Raw genomic sequence first — 16,867 nt, 5'->3', positions numbered from 1 at the left:
TAGGCTAGCAGAGCTGTGGCTATCCCCTCTCTAATGTTTTTGACATAGATGCTGCTTTCTACTTTTAAAAAACTCACCCAGCAAGGGGATAGGTTGTGAAAATAGCACTATGCTTGGTACCGGGTGGGGCCCTTTACGTGCACTGGTCCTTTGCGCTCAGACTAAAGCCATTTAACGGGGCTCTCCCTCAAATCTCTCTCCATCCAACCCCACATCCTCCCCTCCTTTCCACAGTGGCTGGTCCCTAATAGGCATCTTGCACTCCAAATTCTGTCATGGCATCGGCTTCTGGAGAAGGCCACCTGCTACAGTGTGGGGAAGATTTGGCTCACCCTGGGAAACTCCAAGTCCTGCTAAGAGCTGACCCCAGCTGGCAGGGGCTGCACGACTGCTTGGAGGAGCATCTGAAGAGGGGGATGCCCAAGGTGGGGGAGATCCAGATGATGGGTGCCAGTGTCCCTTCCAACTGAGACTCATGAGAGTTCCTGCACTGGGCTCTGCTGCTCCCAAAACAGGGAAAGAAGGAAAGTTCCCAAAGCAGCACCGGAACATGGTAGGGGGCAGGGGCAGTGTCAGCCACCCCTGAAGATTGCTGCAGAGGAGGTTTTATTAAAACCCAGGTCTGCCTGCCTGGGTTCAGAAGGCCTAGGGCACTAGAGGTAAGGTCCACTGCAAAATACAGGCTGTGCAGGGAGGGACCCAGGCTGAGGCATGGTAGTTGCAGCCAGAAAAGTCAGATGCTCTGAAGGAGAGACAATGCTCAGAGTGAGACCCCTTCCTTCACCAAGCCTGCCAACACCAGCTCCCCCTGTTCTGCTCTGACAAAAACCAACCAAACCCTGTGAGCATTTTGGGCAGATACAACTGTGACAGGGCACCTACCTGTGCCTAGCCCCCAAACAGAATTCTATCAAGTAACAACTTCCTGTCATGTAACCATTGCCAAGCCAAGATCCATCTCTCTGGCCAATTGTCCTTCCTGGTTCTTCAAAGGTCCCACAGAGGCTGGTGAGAAGGGGCCGGCAGAGGGCCTCTGGGAGGAAGATGTTTCTGAGCCAGGACCTTACTGAGTAAGGGAGCCAGATGAAAATAGAGACCACAGACAGACTCCAAAGGCTGCCCCTGCTTAACCCCACCACCCTGGCCCTCTCTGGCCCTTGCCCACACCAGTTTGGCTCACCCAACACTGCCACATGCTCAGGCAATCTGCCTGATCTGGGCTCTCTCCCTGTCCTCCAAACTGCCACTGTCCCTCACTCTGCCATGGCCACCCTACGGGTTTCAGATTAATGGGTGCCTTCATGGTGCCAGAGCAGCACCCCCACTCCTGTGTGTATCCCATTATCTTCTCTTTAGCATGTGTCACAATGGGACTAGCTTTATTTGCTTGTTTCCGTGTTTTACAATCTGCCTGTCCCTTAGAATGTACCTCCATGGGGGCAGGCACCACGACCAGGACACTGTCTCCAGTGCCTCCCGGGTAAGTGAAGAGTGAAAGAACACACATGCCACACTCCCTGCACAGATGCTACCTGCCAGCAGAAGCCGTCTGGCTGGGAAGTCCCTGAGAGAGCTTAAGCCTGGGGCACAGCTGTTAAGAATCGCTACATCATCTGCTTTCCAAAAAGAGCTGGAGGAGGCTGTCGGCACCCAACCCCCATGCAGCAGAGGCTGTGAAGATGGTTCTGGCAGCTGTACTGGAGAGGCGAGCCCAGGGGCATGATGATGGTGAGGAGGCCTCTCCGCAAGATGCGGCCAGAGGGGACAGAGCCTGCAGCAAAGCCCTGGGCCAGAGGGGAGGGGGAACTCTATAGGGCATCTGGGGATATGCCTGTGGGGCCATGCTGAGGAGGACAGGTGAACAGCAGTGGAGAGGAAGCCAGACAGTGGAGCAAGAGTCGCCACACTGGCCCTCACAGGCAAGAGCTGATGAGCCTGTAGGCCCTCACCCTTCAGCCCGCAGCAGTACCTGAGCCTGTGATCTTGCTTTGGGAGCAGCCCCTATACCCGCTCCTCCCTTGATCCCTCCTGTGACCCGTGGTCCTCACCAGCTCTCACCTGGAAAGCTGGACCACTCTTGTGTGGACTCACCTCCCGCATCTCTCCTGTCCCACCCCTCCCATGCACCGCTACCCAAGACCTTTGGCAGCTCCCACCTGGGTTTGTTCTGCCCACCGACACTCAAGAGATGCTCCTGGGCCCTGGGAAGATCAAACCCCTCTCCCGCCCCCCATGGGCTGGCAGCTCGCTCACCCGGTGGGTCTTGCTGTAGGTGTAGAGGAAGGCCAGTCGGTAGAGGCTCTTATAGTGCTGGGGGAAGCGGCTGAGGCACAGGCGGAAGGAGGCGATGCACTGCTCGGTGAGGAACTGGCGCTGCTCTTCTGCCCCAGCCGGCAGCCCCTGGGGAAAGGCTGCGGGCTCCCCCAGGGTGTCCGCTCTCTTCCTCCCGTCCCACAGGGCAGGTGCAGATGCTGGGGGTTTGGCAGCAATGCAGGCAGAGGCTGGGGGGTCTGCAGCAGGCTTCTGGCTGCCTTGCTCTGTGGCCCGGAAGCCTTCCGTGCTCTCCAAGGACTCCTCAGTTTTCCCTGTGGGTGAGAAGAAAAAGAAAGTCACCTCAGTTTTAATCCCTGCCCCCCAGGAGTAAGGAGTAACCTTACTGAGGTAAAAGGCACAGCTAAGTCTGTGCCCTTGCTACACAGCTGCTGGACCCAACAGACCCAGTAGGAGGCATGGGGCCTGGTGCTGGCTCTGCCCCTGCTGGCTGAGGCCTCCATAGCCTCCCACTCTCCTCCCCTGTGAAACAGGATGTCCCAGCTGGCATGCAGCAGAGGGGCCCCGAGGCTGCAGACGGTGGGGGTGGCAAACGGGGCTCTGGGTCCCCCCTCTGAATGGCAGCACAAGGCTGTCCCGCCTCCTAGGCCTATGCAGGTGCATGGGGAAGCAGTCCACAGAAGGAAGGTGTGGCTGCCACAACCATGGAGTAAAACAGCCAGGAAAGGCGCACAAAGAACTGCACCTGCTCTGCCGCTTAGCACCTCTGCCCACAGCCTACCCGACATCCTTCTCCAGAGCTGCTGCCGCTACTGTGCGTGAACCAAGAGCTCACACACAGCAGAGCCCAAGCTGGGTGGCAGGGGCTGCAGGAGAAGGAGACTGGCCCAGGAGGGAAGGATTGAAGGAAGAGGATGGGGGCAACAGTGAGGGGAAGGTGGCCTGTCAGGCACCCAGGAGTTTGGCAAGGCCTGCCTGGAGGAGGCCGGAGAAGTAGCCCAGCACTAATGCTGAAGCCTGTCAGCCACTGTGGGCTGAGCTCCTTCCTGTCCTCAGCCTGACAACCTTTTCCAACTGTAGTGGCAGCCAAAAGGAGGCTGGGGCCTGCTGCGGTAGGGAAGAGTGGTCAAGGACTAAGGTCCCAAGTTCCCCTAAGCAAAACCATCATCAGGTTTAAGCAAAAAGACATCAGGTGCACATCGAGTTCTTTTTGCTAAGGAAAGAATCTGAGCAAGACAGAGCCAAGCTGCTCATCACAGCACGCAAGGCTACCTCCTGTCAGTCCTGTCATCCCTCCTACCTACCCTCTGGGCCTCACACCTTGAAACCAACCATTGGGAACATCTCGCTCCTTGTTCCTACCTCTCCACGGTTGTTCCTTTTGGACTCACCGTCTGCACACCCTCCCCTGCCTCACCCACTCGCTCTCATCCTTCAGGACTCCACTCACTGTCACCTTCTCCTGCAGGCCTCCTGGGTCCCAAGGTGGGGTTTGCAGAGTGCCTTGTGTGCCCACCTCTCTGATGTCACCGACCCCACTGCATTTATGCACGGGTGTCTCCCCCTCCCCCACTGCCCAGAGCCTAGCACAGGGTCTAGTTTGAAGCCGAATGAATGACTGAAAAGCAGGTCACATCTGATCTTAACACTGTGCTCTCTTCTCAGGGGAGCTCAGGAAACCACTTAGGTCCCACAGGCACCCCACTCAGAGCACAATGACAGCAACTAGGAGTCTGCTCAGGGCTGGCATCTTACGGGGACACCAATGCCTTACAAATGTGCCTGATTTCTAGTGTTCAATTCAAGGGACACATTTCAAATGTGGCTCAACAAACACGTTCTCAACGACTCTGGGCCCAGCCCTGTGCTAGGCATAAGGGAGATGGGGAAATAGGATGAAGATAAAGACCTCCCAAGGGCTCAGATAAGGTGCTAAGTGTATGCTCACACACAAAGACACACAGGAACACATCTGCTATGGAAAGTGAGCACAGGGTCAAGAATTTATCCAAAGAGAGGTCAGAAGGCATGTCTGAAAACACATTAAAAGAGGGAAAAAAAGTAGTGATGCCAGAGTGAATGAAAAACCTAGCTACTCAGGGATCTGGGTGGCCTGAAGAGGTGCAGGAGACATGGGTGATGTGCCTCACACACAGTGTCCACTCCACGGCTGAAAGAGCCTCACAGGTCACATTAGTGGAAGAAAGGGGGGAAGTCGGAAACGTCAATAAGCCCACACAGTGCTTCCCAGCTAGGATGCCTAGTCCTAACCCTGGCAGCATAAAAGTGAGGAGACTTCGTCCTAAAGATAAAAAGCAAGGCAATGCTCTGGCCACTCTGGTGCTGCTGCTGGCAATGAGGACTGGCTTAGCATGCCCAGAGTGCACACACCAGGCCACCTCCCACTCTGCCACTGCCACCCCCGCCTTGTGCAAGGCACTCAGGCATCATCACCAGGCCTCTACTTGACCTAGAAGAGGCAGGTGCAGCCATGGGATGGTGGTCCCTGAACAAAGTGGCTGGTAGCTGTATCAGCACCCTTGGCCCATATCCTGCCCCGGGTCCAGGTGGCAGGGAGGGCCCGGGCTGGGCACCCGTGTCCCCTGTCAGGACCACATACGCTGTTGACAAACTATGCTGCCCTCAGAGTAATTAACAGAGTTCGCTTCTGTTCAGAGAATAAAATTTGGGCAGCTTTTCCCTCTATTAAAAAAATAAACCTTCAGACTTCGTCTGGGTCTGGGTGGCTTAGTCGGTTGAGCGTCTGACTCTTGATTTCAGCTTAGGCCATGATCCCAGGGTCATGGGATCAAGCCCCAGGTCAGGCTCTCTCTCCCTCTGCCCCTCTCCCTGACTCACGTGCTCTCTCTCTAAAATAAAAAATAAAATAACATAAAATAACATAACATAAAATAAAAACAAAACAAAACAAAATAAACCTTTACTGTTGCTCCATTCACTTTAGACATTTTTTGAAGCTCTGACTCCTAAGAAGGTGAGCTTCAACTAGCTGGAGAGTCATTTGTGGGGAAAGCTCCTTCCTGGAGGCACCCTGGCACAAAGCAGAATGGAGAAGTCAAGAGGCATCTGCTGGATGCCACAGAAGGGAGGGCACCTGGGCATCAGGAGGGGTATGAATGTCAGAACCATTCTTGTTTCGGCTCAGCACCCAGGGCCTGGCACAGACTTGGGCTCCATTGTGCCCTGCTGTCAAACAATTCCCACGAAATTTGTGTGAGCTCTGGGACACTGACCGTGAGAGAAGCAGCAGGCTGGGGGCAGGGCCGTCCGTGAGGGTGCACCTGAAGAGCTGGGGTATGGAGCACACCAGGGGCACACACCCAGCCCTGGCCCAGAACCATATCCTGGCTCTCTGCAGGGCGCCAAAAACCATGGGAGCCCTGGTGGCCAGAGCTCCTGCCCACTGGGAGCCCAGAGGAGAGTGTGTCAGAGACCACCACTAACCAGGGCCAGGCCTGGAGAAGCGCACTCTGCTCCCTATGCTGTCTGCCTCGCACGGGCTCAGAACACATTCTCTGCTGTACCAACTCTCCAACAGGAAGTTCACCAATTTCCAACAGGAAGTTCACCAACTTCACTGCGGTTACCAGGAAAAGCTGGGCTTAGAGTGGAGAGATGTATCCACAGAAGATGCTTCCCTTCAAGCCTACGAGCTACTGCCATGACTATGGTTCTACTTGAACTTCCTTTTTACTTTTTGGTAAAATGTTTTATTTATTTATTTTGAGAGAGAAAGCATTTATTTATTTTGAGAGAGAGAGGGGGAAAGAGAGTATCTCAAGCAGGTTCTGTGCTGACAGCACAGAGCCTGACGCAGGGCTCGATCGCACAAACTGTGAGATCATGATCTGAACTGAAATCAAGAGTCAACACTTAATTGACTGAGCCACCCAGGAGCCCCTCAAACTTTCTTTACCAGTGGTGAGCCCCTACACTGTCTGCTTAAACCACTGGCTCTGAATGGAAGGAGGGAAGGGGTGGGATGCCCCTCGTGTGTCTGGAAAGCCCTGCACAGCCTAGGTCAGACCACGGCTGACCCTCTCTGAGCTCAGCACCCCAACCTGCATCCCCCACTTCCCCAAACATGGTGGAGAGAGGCCGGGGTGACACAACAGCACCCACAGCAGTTCGCTGCTTAATGGGCCAGACGGAGCACAGACAACAGGACTCACCTGTCCAATGGTTAAAGTAATCTTATTTTTAAGACTGGACATGAACAAGAGTTGCTGTATTAGAGCGCTGGGACTGTAGGTTACTTGTTCCTTCCCCTTTCAAGCTCCCTGTGGTATGTTTATGTTAGTTGCAGAATGTCAACATCGGTTGGAGATAGCATAAGTGCCTAGTGAGAGAGTGGGGCACTGGTCTCACTTTCTCTGTCCTCTTACCTGACCCTAATGGGGGCACTTTTGCCAACCTGCAGGGCATGCAGCCTCACCACCTGCTAAGGCCAGCTAGGGGAGGCTGGTGAGGAACACAGAGCTAGGACAGGCCATCCCCAGCACGAAGGGGCCACGTCTACACGTGAACTCCTGAGCCTAGACTCTCCCATCCAGGGCCTGTAAAAACACGTCCTAGGGGAGGTCATCGCCAATCCTACCTGCCCCTCCCAGCCCACCCAGAGAGGGAGCATGGGGCAGAGGTTAAGGGTGCGAACTAACCCTGGATAAATTCCCAACCCTCTCTGAATCTCAGGTCTCACCTGTAACATGGGAAGAGCCGCGGGGCTGTTTCCTAGGGTGGTTGGGAGGACAAAAAATAGCACCTGGCACAGGGCCGCTGAGCATGGGTCTGGTTGTTGTGGTTGTTATTGTTTAGCAAGTCCTGGTCCGGGTGGGAGAGCTCTCAAAACCCAGGGCCAGCTGCCCAGCCGCAGCCCCAGAGGGGTGCCGCAGACATCCAGCCTGCCAGCACTCTCCTGCGAGCTGGGTGTGGGGCTCTGCCCACTGGTTTCCACAAAGGGAGCCCGGGGACCCCACGAGAGCCAGGCATGGAGTTAGATCAGGGCCTCCTGACTGAAAAGGAGGCACTTTTTCCTAGAGGCCTGGTATGATTCACACTAAAAAGAAAACACATTGGTGACATTTAGGATCTAAAGATTTTTTTTAATAACTAGGTATTTAAGAAAAAAATCCAGGGCGCTCACGTCATGGATGTGGTTTTCCCATATGGCCACGGTGGGGTCATAACAACAACGACAGGTGTCACTGAGAACACACTGTGTGCCAGACACCGTGTGAATGCCTTCCTGAGCCACCTCCCTTAATCCTCACAACTCCGGGCGCAGGCCTTGGGCTCCCTCCCACCCTACAGGGAGTGCAGAGGCCCAGGGAGGCGAGCGACTTGCCCAACTGAGGTCCCAGAGCAGCAGGTGGAGGTGTGAGGACAGGAGCCAGACAGGACCTGGGCCACTCGGGAGCCCACCTTCTTCAGACTGCCCAGACTGTCACAGGCCATTTCACCGAAGCAGTTCTAAACACACCGAGCTAGGTCTTCATACCTCTTTCCTCTGTGGGCCCCTGAAGGTCTTTACCAGTCGGGCCCACTTGGGAACTGGGAACAGGCAGCTTCTTCTCCACATAGAGTTTCCGAGAGCCCTCCAGTGAGCTGGCAGGCTCATTAAAGAAGTCCTGTGTCGAGCTGGAGTCCGAGAGCGCCACTGCCGTGCTATCCTGGCTGCGCTCTGAGGGGAACAAAGGAGGGAGAGAGGGCAGCAGCATGAATCCACACCAGCACCAACATGGCGGGGCCTCCCCAGGGTGAGTGTCCTGGTGACTGCCCTGCAGAGGAGACGACATGAGCACAGCCACTGTGACCTTGCTGAGTCCTACCCTTCCCAGAAGGCTGCTGAGCCACTCACCAAAGGCACCAATCTCCACGGTCAACCTTGTGGGGTTTCCCCAAATGGTGGTATTCTGGTAAATGGTTAACAATTGGCTCTTGGGATAGGGGGGAAGCCCACATTTGTAGCATTTACTGATTTCTGTGGCATAAATACTCCCACCATGGCCAATTCAGGCTACCAGCCAACCTTATGTTGCTGAACGTGGAGTTGGAAAGAGATGCACGGTAGTACACCATTCTATTGTGTTTCTACCACACAGAGACAATAGGCATGAACAACTAAGGCAAGTAAGAGTCCTGCAGAAATTTTTATCTGGCTGCAATAGGCCAAGAGTGGTCTAGAGTGAGAATGGAGATTCCCGGGGGTCGCAGACACAAGGGAGATTGCTACCTACATGTTAGCTCCTCTCCTTGGAGCTCCCCATGTGCTCATGAGAAAGATCAGAGGCAGCGCAGGAAGAGGTATTCAAGGAAACCTTCCTGTGGTGCAGGCCTGGAAAGGAAGTGTGTTCGCCGCTATAGGAAAGGCATGAAGCCCTGGTGGAAACTTTTTTCCCTAAGGAACAAAAGCTTTAAGCCAGCTGGGGAGGTACAGCAAATCTTGCTGCCTCCAGGGTACAGGTGAAGACCCACTGCAGCTGTGGGAAGGGAAAAGAAAAACCTCCCAAGGGAGGGGCAGGAAGCCATTCAGGGCCCAAACATTTGAAGTCGCCCACAACTAGAAAAGCAAAGCCCCACTCCTGAGATGCAGGGACACAGTCTGCCTCAGTCTGCGGCTGGATAGAGACAAGAGAGAACCAGCCCTATCCCTACCCCAGGCTAACAAGCACAAGTAACACAAAACAGTCTACATAGGAAGAGGGGCAAGAACATGGAGAGAGACTGTCTTTGAGGTGTGTACAAAAGGCCTAAGGCTGAAGGTGGGAATGGAACACTGAGAAACCTTCTGGCAAATCAGCCCCCCTGTAAGCATAAGGTAGGGTCATAGGAATTTGAAGTCAGTGGTACACTAATGGTAACCACAGCAACAACAAAAACCAACCCCAGCTCAACTTCTGACTAGCCTAACTCCCCCTCCTAACAGACTAGAAAAGGAGAGAGAAGGCCATTCCCAGCATAAATATTACTTATTTCAGTTTCTTCCATCCTACACATAATATCTGATATTCACTATAAAATGAGGCACACACACAAAAGAAAAGAAACATTGTCAAGAGAGAAAATAATCAACAGAACAAGGCTTAGAGATAAGCCAGATGTTGGAACTACCTGATGGGAAATTTAAAATAACTAAGATTAGGGGCACCTGGCTGGCTCAGTCACTGGATCATATGACTCTTGATCTCAGGGTCATGAGTTCGAGCCCCACACTGGGTGGGTATAGAGATTAGTTAGTAAACAAACAAACAAACAAACAAATAAATAAAATACATTTAAAAAATAACTAAGAATAATATGATCTATAAATGTAATTAGTATGCTAAAGGCTCTATTAGAAAAGGGGGACACATTCGTGAACAGACGGGGAATTTGGGGAGTAAGATGGAAACTATGAGCAAGACTCAAATAGAGATGCTGGAAATAAAAGACACAATTAGAGACACAAAGAATGCCTTTGTCAAGCTTCTCAGCACACCTGACACAGCTGAGGGAAAAATAACCAAAACTTGAAGATAGGTCAGTAGAAATCATCCAAAGTGAGAGAAAGAGAGTGGAGGGGAAATCAGAACAGAGCACACAAAAGCACCCAAACGATCTAATGTACTAATTAGAATCCCAGAAGGAAATGACACAGACACATGTCAGAAGAAGTATTTAAAGAGATAATGACAGAGAATTTTCCAAAAATAATGAAAGACATCAAATCATCAAGAGTTTCTGAGAACACCAAGCAGGGCAAAGACTCCTCCACACATTTAAAAAAACAACCAAAACAAAAACAACAACAAAAAACCATACCTAGATATCTCATACTCAAACTGCTACAAACCAAAGATAGAGGGGAAATCTCAAAAGCAGAGAAAGACACATCATATATGGGAGAACAAAGTTAGGAATTACAGCACACTTCTCATCAGAAACCATGAAAGTCAGACATCTTTAATGCTGAAAGAAAAAAAAAGTCCATCCCAAATTCTATATCCAGTGAAAATATCTCTCAAAAATGCAGGAGAAAAAGACTTCGTCAGAAAAACAAAAGCTAAGAGGATTCCTTACTATGAAATCTGAGTTATAAGAAACATTAAAGAAAGTTCTTCCGGTAGGATGAATTGAAACCAGACAGAAACTTGGACCCACATAAAGAAATGAAGTTCCTCAGAAATGGCTAAAGCAGTAACAAAAAAGACATTCTTTTTCTTCATGTTTAATTCCTCTAAAGTAGTACTGTCTAAAGCAAAAACGGGTAGCAGCCTATTGTGAGTTTACAGTGTATGTAAAAGTAAAATGAATGAAAACAAGGGTATAAAAAATGGGAGGTTCTTGGTTCTTTCACTGCCCATGAAGTAGTATAGTATCATTTGAAGGTGGGCTGTGATGACTTAAACATGTATTTTGTTAAGCCTAAGGCAGTCACTACATTTTTTTTAAGAAGGTATAAATAATAAGCCATTAATAGAGACAAAATGCAACCTTAAAAAACAAAACTTTGTCTTTAACTTTGTGTATCTGAAGGATGAAGCTCAATGAAATAGGAATCAAGAGAGACAAGTTCAAGTTCCTCTTAGTGCCACTCACTAGTTATGTGACCTTGAACAGGTTAAGTCCCTTGCCCACCTATGAACTGCAACCACACATCCTTTCAGAGAGGTCCATGGCATAGGAGCTTCTGGGGACACAGGGAGAGAGGCAGACATGGCCTCCAAAACCCTCTAACTCTTTGCTCAACTACCTCAAATACCGGCAGCCCATTGGGAGGGCAGACATGAGCAGCCTGGTGGGCAAACAAACTTGTAACAATACTTGAAGTTGTTTCAACAAAATCAAAGGCCTGGACTCTGGGAGATCCAGGCTGCCTAAGTTTAAATCCTACTCAGTCACTTACTAGGCTGGAGAGACTATGCAATTGCCACAATTTCTTTACATTTCAATTTCCTCCTGTGTAAAACTGTGATATTACAAATGCCCACTTCACAGAATTATGAGGATTAAATACATTAGTACATGTAAAGTGCTTGAAATAGGGCCTGACACCCAATAAGTGTTCCAAAATATCAGCTCAATGACCCATAGTATTATCTCAGAGAACCTGGACCGATTGTTTTAGTAACGTCTCAAACTCGACATTACAGAGATTTTGCTCTGCATGGCAAAGGGTTCTGCTTATGCCAGGCTGAAGATCACACCTGAGTAGCACCATGTCGATGGGGTGGTAATCGCTTCTTATACACTGACATGACAGGGTCGTCCACAGCAGTCCTGCCTGCACAGAGGAACATGGAATTAGGCCTGTGCTTCCAAAGGCAGCTGTGCTGTTCCAGCCTCCTCACCCACGTCTGATCATAGGGCAGGGTTTGGAGACAGGGACCTCTCAGGCAGCCGCACAGAGCCTGCCGCAGCCCTTCCTCCTTAGCTGCCTTTGCAATGTCCGCTGCCCAGTAACGGTAGGTATCAGTCACAGCTGGGCTGGCGGAGCAGTAGAAACTGGGGCATGAAGTGTATGTGAGACCCTTCAGCGACCAACACAGAAGCTCTGCGTCTCACTGCTGGGGGAGCAGGGACCTGACTGGACGCCTCTGCCTCACACTCAGTGAGGGGCTTTCCTGACTTGCAAGGCCAGACCCCAAGGCTCTGTGAGCACTGAATGGGGATTACCGGCAGGTCTGCTGCCCTCATGAGAGGTCCCAAACCCAATTCCCCAGTGTGAGGAGATCACTTCTCTCAGAGAAATGGCAGGGGCAGCCCATTTGCTGTCTATGTGGAAAGCGGACCCTTGGCTCCAGAGGTCATACAGGGTCACTGCAGGAGCTCAGAAATCGGGAGTCTCAGACTCACATTCCAACCCCAGATCTGCATATTTGGGCTGCTCCAGGCCTCGCAATATGTTTGGCACGTTCTCTCTGCTCTGTTCCCAACAAACAAATAGGATCCCCATGGAGGCCTCCACATCCCAGTGCCTGGCACACAGGTGTGACAGCCCAGTGACCCATCCTGCAGTGCAGCATTTACTCTGGCCCTGACAAAGAGAACACCAATGGCTCGGACAAGATGGTGGGCCATGCTCCTGCAGTGATGAAGTCCTTCTGATAGGCCAGGAGAGGTGCTTTCCACCAGCATCCAGAGCAGCTGTAGTCACTGCATGGCTGAGCAGCGCACCATGTGGCAAGCGTCCGGGAAGCGGGCCTAGCCAGGAAGATCTCACGAGAACTGGCTTGCTGCCTGATGAGCTCATGCACTCATAAGCTGTTGGGCTTTGGGCCTAAAGAATCGCTAATTTGCTGGAATCTCAGTTGTGATTATTACAAAAACCGAGGATTGGCTTAAGCAAACGGATATTTACTCCCAACGTGCTAATACCCTCCTGATGCTGCCTAGTGAGGGAACCTCTCATGCACCAGAGTGAGCAGGGAAGGCAGCAGACTGCCCTAAGAATGGTGTGGGCAAAAAAGGACCGCACTGGGCTTCAGGGGTGTTTGCTCCTCTGGGAGCAAATATTAGCAGGTAGAGCCTCTACTGAGACTCTTTAAAATAACACCCACAGCAGGGTTGCCTGGGTGGCTCAGTCAGTTAAGCATCCAACTCTTGATCTCGGCTCAAGTCATGATCTCAAGGTTCATGGGATTGACTGAGTCCCATGTCGGGCTCTGGGCTGACAATGTAGAGCCTGCTTGGGATTCTCGCTCCTTCTGCCCCTCCCCCACTCCCCACTCTCTCTCCCAAAATAAGTAAATAAACATTAAAAAATAAATTAAATAGGGGCGCCTGGGTGGCTCAGTTGGTTGAGCGTCTGACTTTGGCTCAGGGCATGATCTCACAAGTTCGGGCCTCGCGTCGGGCTCTGTGCTGACAGCTCAGAGCCTGGAGCCTGCTTTGGATTCTGTCTCTCTCTCTCTCTCTCCCTCTCTCTCTCTCTCTCTCTCTCTCTGCCCTCCCCCACTCACTCTGTCTCTCTCAAAAATAAATAAACATTTAAAAAAACTTAAAAATAAATAAATAAATAAAACATGGGGTGCCTGGGTGGCTCAGTCAGTTGAGCATCTCACTTTGGCTCAGGTCATGATCTCACAGTTTGTGGGTTCGAGCCCTGCGTCAGGCTCTGTGCTGACAGCTTGCTCAGTCTGCAGCCTGCTTCGGATTCTGTGTCTCCCTTCTTCTTCTCTGCCCCTCCCTCACTGATGCTCTGTCTCTCAAAAATAAATAAATGTTAAAAAGAAATTCTTTTTAAATAAAAAAAAGAAAAGAAAAACAAAATAACATCCACAGCAACAACAGCCACAGCCAAGGAGCAGGACGCATGTAAGCACAGGGACTGTGACCAGGCCTCCCGCCCCAAGCCTCTCAGATATACACAAGAACCCAGAACAGCCTGTCCTCTGAAAGGGTGGAGAAAAAAAGCCAATATCAGCGCTGGGGGGTTGGGGGGGGGCGGCGACACCGTGGCGATTCTGGACAAGCCCTTACCACAGGGGTGATCATGAATGAGCACCTAAGGAGCCCCGAGGAAGGCTGATGGTCGGGGGGTAGTGAAATAAGTCTAGAAACCCCCATGAGCCACCACAGTTCTGCAGTGCCCCCCTGCAGCTCAGAGCTGGAGAGGCAGGGGCTCTGCACACTGAGGTGCCCTGGCTGGAGCTGTGACCCCCCTACTCACCAGGCCTGTGAAGCAAGGGCGTGGGTAATGTTCCTGCCCAACCCTGAGAGAGATGCAAGTCTAGGAAACAAAGGATGGGCACATCACTGTAAATGAGAGTCCAGGGCCAAGTTTCTCTCTAATCCTTTCAAAGAGGGTAGGCACAAAGCTATTTAAAATCATCCTGAGGGGCGCCTGGGTGGCTCAGTTGGTTAAGCGTCCGACTTCGGCTCAGGTCATGATCTCACGGTCCGTGAGTTCGAGCCCCGCGTCGGGCTCTGTGCTGATAGCTCAGAGCCTGGAGCCTGCTTCGGATTCTGTGTCTCCCTCTCTCTCTGACCCTCCCCCATTCGTGCTCTGTCTCAAAAATAAACAAACATTAAAAAAAAAATTAAAATTAAAAAAAAATTAAAATAAATAAAATAAAATCATCCTGAGTTTGAATACTAGGAAGCAACCGAGAACTTTGCACCAAGAAGCAAGTCAGATTAAAAGAAAACTAAATTCATTTCTTTTACACCAACAGGGTGAAAGAAAACAATGAAAATCTCTTAAAGAATGACTCTATCTCCTGGGCAGACAATGCCTCTGGGCAAAGCCCAGTCCACCTAAGCACATCCTGACTGCCTCCTGGCCAGCCGAATTCAGCACAGGCTCAAGCACCGCTGTGCACAGCCCAGAGACTAGCAGTGTGCCCTGATAAAGGGATGTGGGGAGCCCGTATGTGTGGAAGAGGTGGGGCAGTTCTGGCTTGGAGAGCACTCGGCTTCCATTGGCAGTGAACAGAGCTTCCTTCCAGGCCTGGCCATAGTCCCACCTTCTCCACGAAGCTGTCTATGGATAGCACGTTCCTTATCTGGGACACTGTGGGCCACGGGTCCAAATGAGCTGACATACGGCTTTGTGTAACTGTGCACTGATGGCCAGAGGTGCTTCCTCCACATCCTAGAGGCCCACGTATAGGCTGGGCACTGTAGGACACCCCCATGGTGCTGGCCTGTCCTGATGCTCAGAGAACCAGGTGGGTCTGCCGGTGCTCTGCAGGCAAAGGCTGCCAAGCCTGAAGGCAACGACGGCCCTCCCTTCTCTCACCTGCCTGCTGGAGCAGAGCCAGAGGGAGAGGACAGGGCCAGGCAGAACTAGCTGGCTCCCTGCTTTGGCCATCTCCTGTAAGTTCTGCAGACTGGCCTGGGCTGGGGGTTTTCCTGGGCTCCTGGTCCTGAGGCGGGACAGGAGAGAGAAGGGAAGCTCTTCTGCACAAGAGACCCAGACTCAGGTGAAGAGCCAGACTTCCCACAGGGCTGGGCAGGATGGCCTTCCAGGGAAGCATGTACCTAAATGGGACTCCAGGGACTGCCCACAGGCCAGGTTCCTGATTTCCTTCAGGAGCTGCCTAGACATCAATAGGAAAGAAGATGCAATAGTGGACAGGCTCTACAGGATACCTCTGCTCTGCTTCAGAATGTTCTTTTGAAAGTCTGCCCACACAAAACCTGTTCACACTAACTAATATTTGTGGCAAAATTATAAATATTTCACTCTCCTACTGTTAATCACTGGAATGTTTCACATCTATGCCTCTGGGCCACCCCAGCCCCTCCCCCCGAGTCTTTAGAGGGATGTCATCTGCCAGCCACTGCTGATGACACCCTCCACTTCTGAGGTGTGACCCGCAGAGCCAACTGCAAAGGAACGACAGCTGCGGATGCAGAAGGAAAGGGACCTGGCTTGGTGACAGAAAGGCTGTCCGTTCCGAGGAGTGTGAGAGCAGACTGTATTGCAAGAATTTGGATTTTTTTTGTTCAGGTTTGACTCAGCTCAAATCCCTTGAACATTCGTAGGATTTCCAGGCCAACCCAAAAGAGCTCTTTGCTTACAAGACACAAGCTTCCTGGTACATTTTCTCTACCTGCTCCAGCAGTTAGAACTAGAAATAGCTCACAACCACTTATTCCACCAGTTCAGTTCAATGAAAGTTTGAGGGGAAAGATGTGGTTGTATCATCAAAATCTGCAGCAACTCTGACTAGCGAACCCTGAAAAGATCACAAATGTTCTGCCAACTAGAAACAACAGGTTTCTAAGAACAGTAAACTTGGGGGGAACCAATATTTTGAGCAATCTCTCAGCCGGACAAACCCTGCCCCAGTGGGTCCCTGATGACCACCAGGAAAGAACACATCCACCGGAAGCCAGGCTAGCTGTAAGGGAGGGACACCCTCTGGCAGGCCAAGGAGCCTGGACAGACGCCCAAGAGAAGAGACACCAGAAACACGAGGGCCCTTGAAAAGGAGGCAGACATACTGAGGCAACAGGCAGGCACAAGAGTATCACCATGGCCGTGCTCAGACAGCGGCGTCACCACTCTGGGCCTCTGAGGCTCATGCTCAGAGCTGGGAGAAGACTTGTCTTCATGTGCAGCTCTCACTGTGTAACCCTCACCATGCATCACTCTGTCACAAAGAGCCCCTGTGCCCCTATCTCGGACCCAGCTGGTTTCCCAAGCTCTCTCCCTGTAAGGTCTCTCTTCTGTCCACCCCAGTGACCTCAGTCCAAACGCCGTAGGGCCCTCCAACCTCCATGTCTTTGCTCCCAATGTCCCTCACCTGAAACGGCCCTGCAGGCCTCTCTGGAGGACTACCTCCTCCAGGAAGTCCTCCCAACCCACCAGGCCCCACAGTTAGCTCATGGCACCTTCTCATGGCACCAACTGCTGCCCCAAGACACCACCTAGGGACACACAGATCCAACCAGGCAGCGGGAATCAGGGTGCCCGTGTTGGCTTTCCTCGTGGGCCTTCTTCCTGCCCAGCACATAGCAGGCACTCAACATATACCATGACCAGCTACAGCCTGGAGAGGTTTCTTAAAAGTTAAGAATGGAGGGGCGCCTGGGTGGCTCAGTCGGTTAAGCGTCCGACTTCGGCTCAGGTCGTGATCTCGCGGTC

At 51.7% G+C, this 16,867-nt stretch overlaps 1 protein-coding gene across 9 annotated transcripts in view; it reads right to left on the bottom strand.

The window, feature by feature from the left end:
* CABIN1 (calcineurin binding protein 1) overlaps positions 1-16,867 on the bottom strand; it is a 152,439-nt gene that overhangs the window by 59,316 nt on the left and 76,256 nt on the right. For all 9 annotated transcript variants that reach the window (XM_042911372.1, XM_042911373.1, XM_042911370.1 and 6 more), the window contains exons 27-28: positions 7,790-7,972; positions 2,254-2,585 (exon numbers count right to left, since the gene is read on the bottom strand). In XM_042911372.1, coding sequence (XP_042767306.1) covers positions 2,254-2,585; positions 7,790-7,972 — 515 coding nt within the window. The remainder of the gene's footprint in view (positions 1-2,253; positions 2,586-7,789; positions 7,973-16,867) is intronic.

Source organism: Panthera leo, chromosome D3 (genome assembly GCF_018350215.1).
Source record: "Panthera leo isolate Ple1 chromosome D3, P.leo_Ple1_pat1.1, whole genome shotgun sequence".
NCBI lineage: Eukaryota > Metazoa > Chordata > Mammalia > Carnivora > Felidae > Panthera > Panthera leo.
This window is presented reverse-complemented; position numbering and strand designations above follow the sequence as displayed.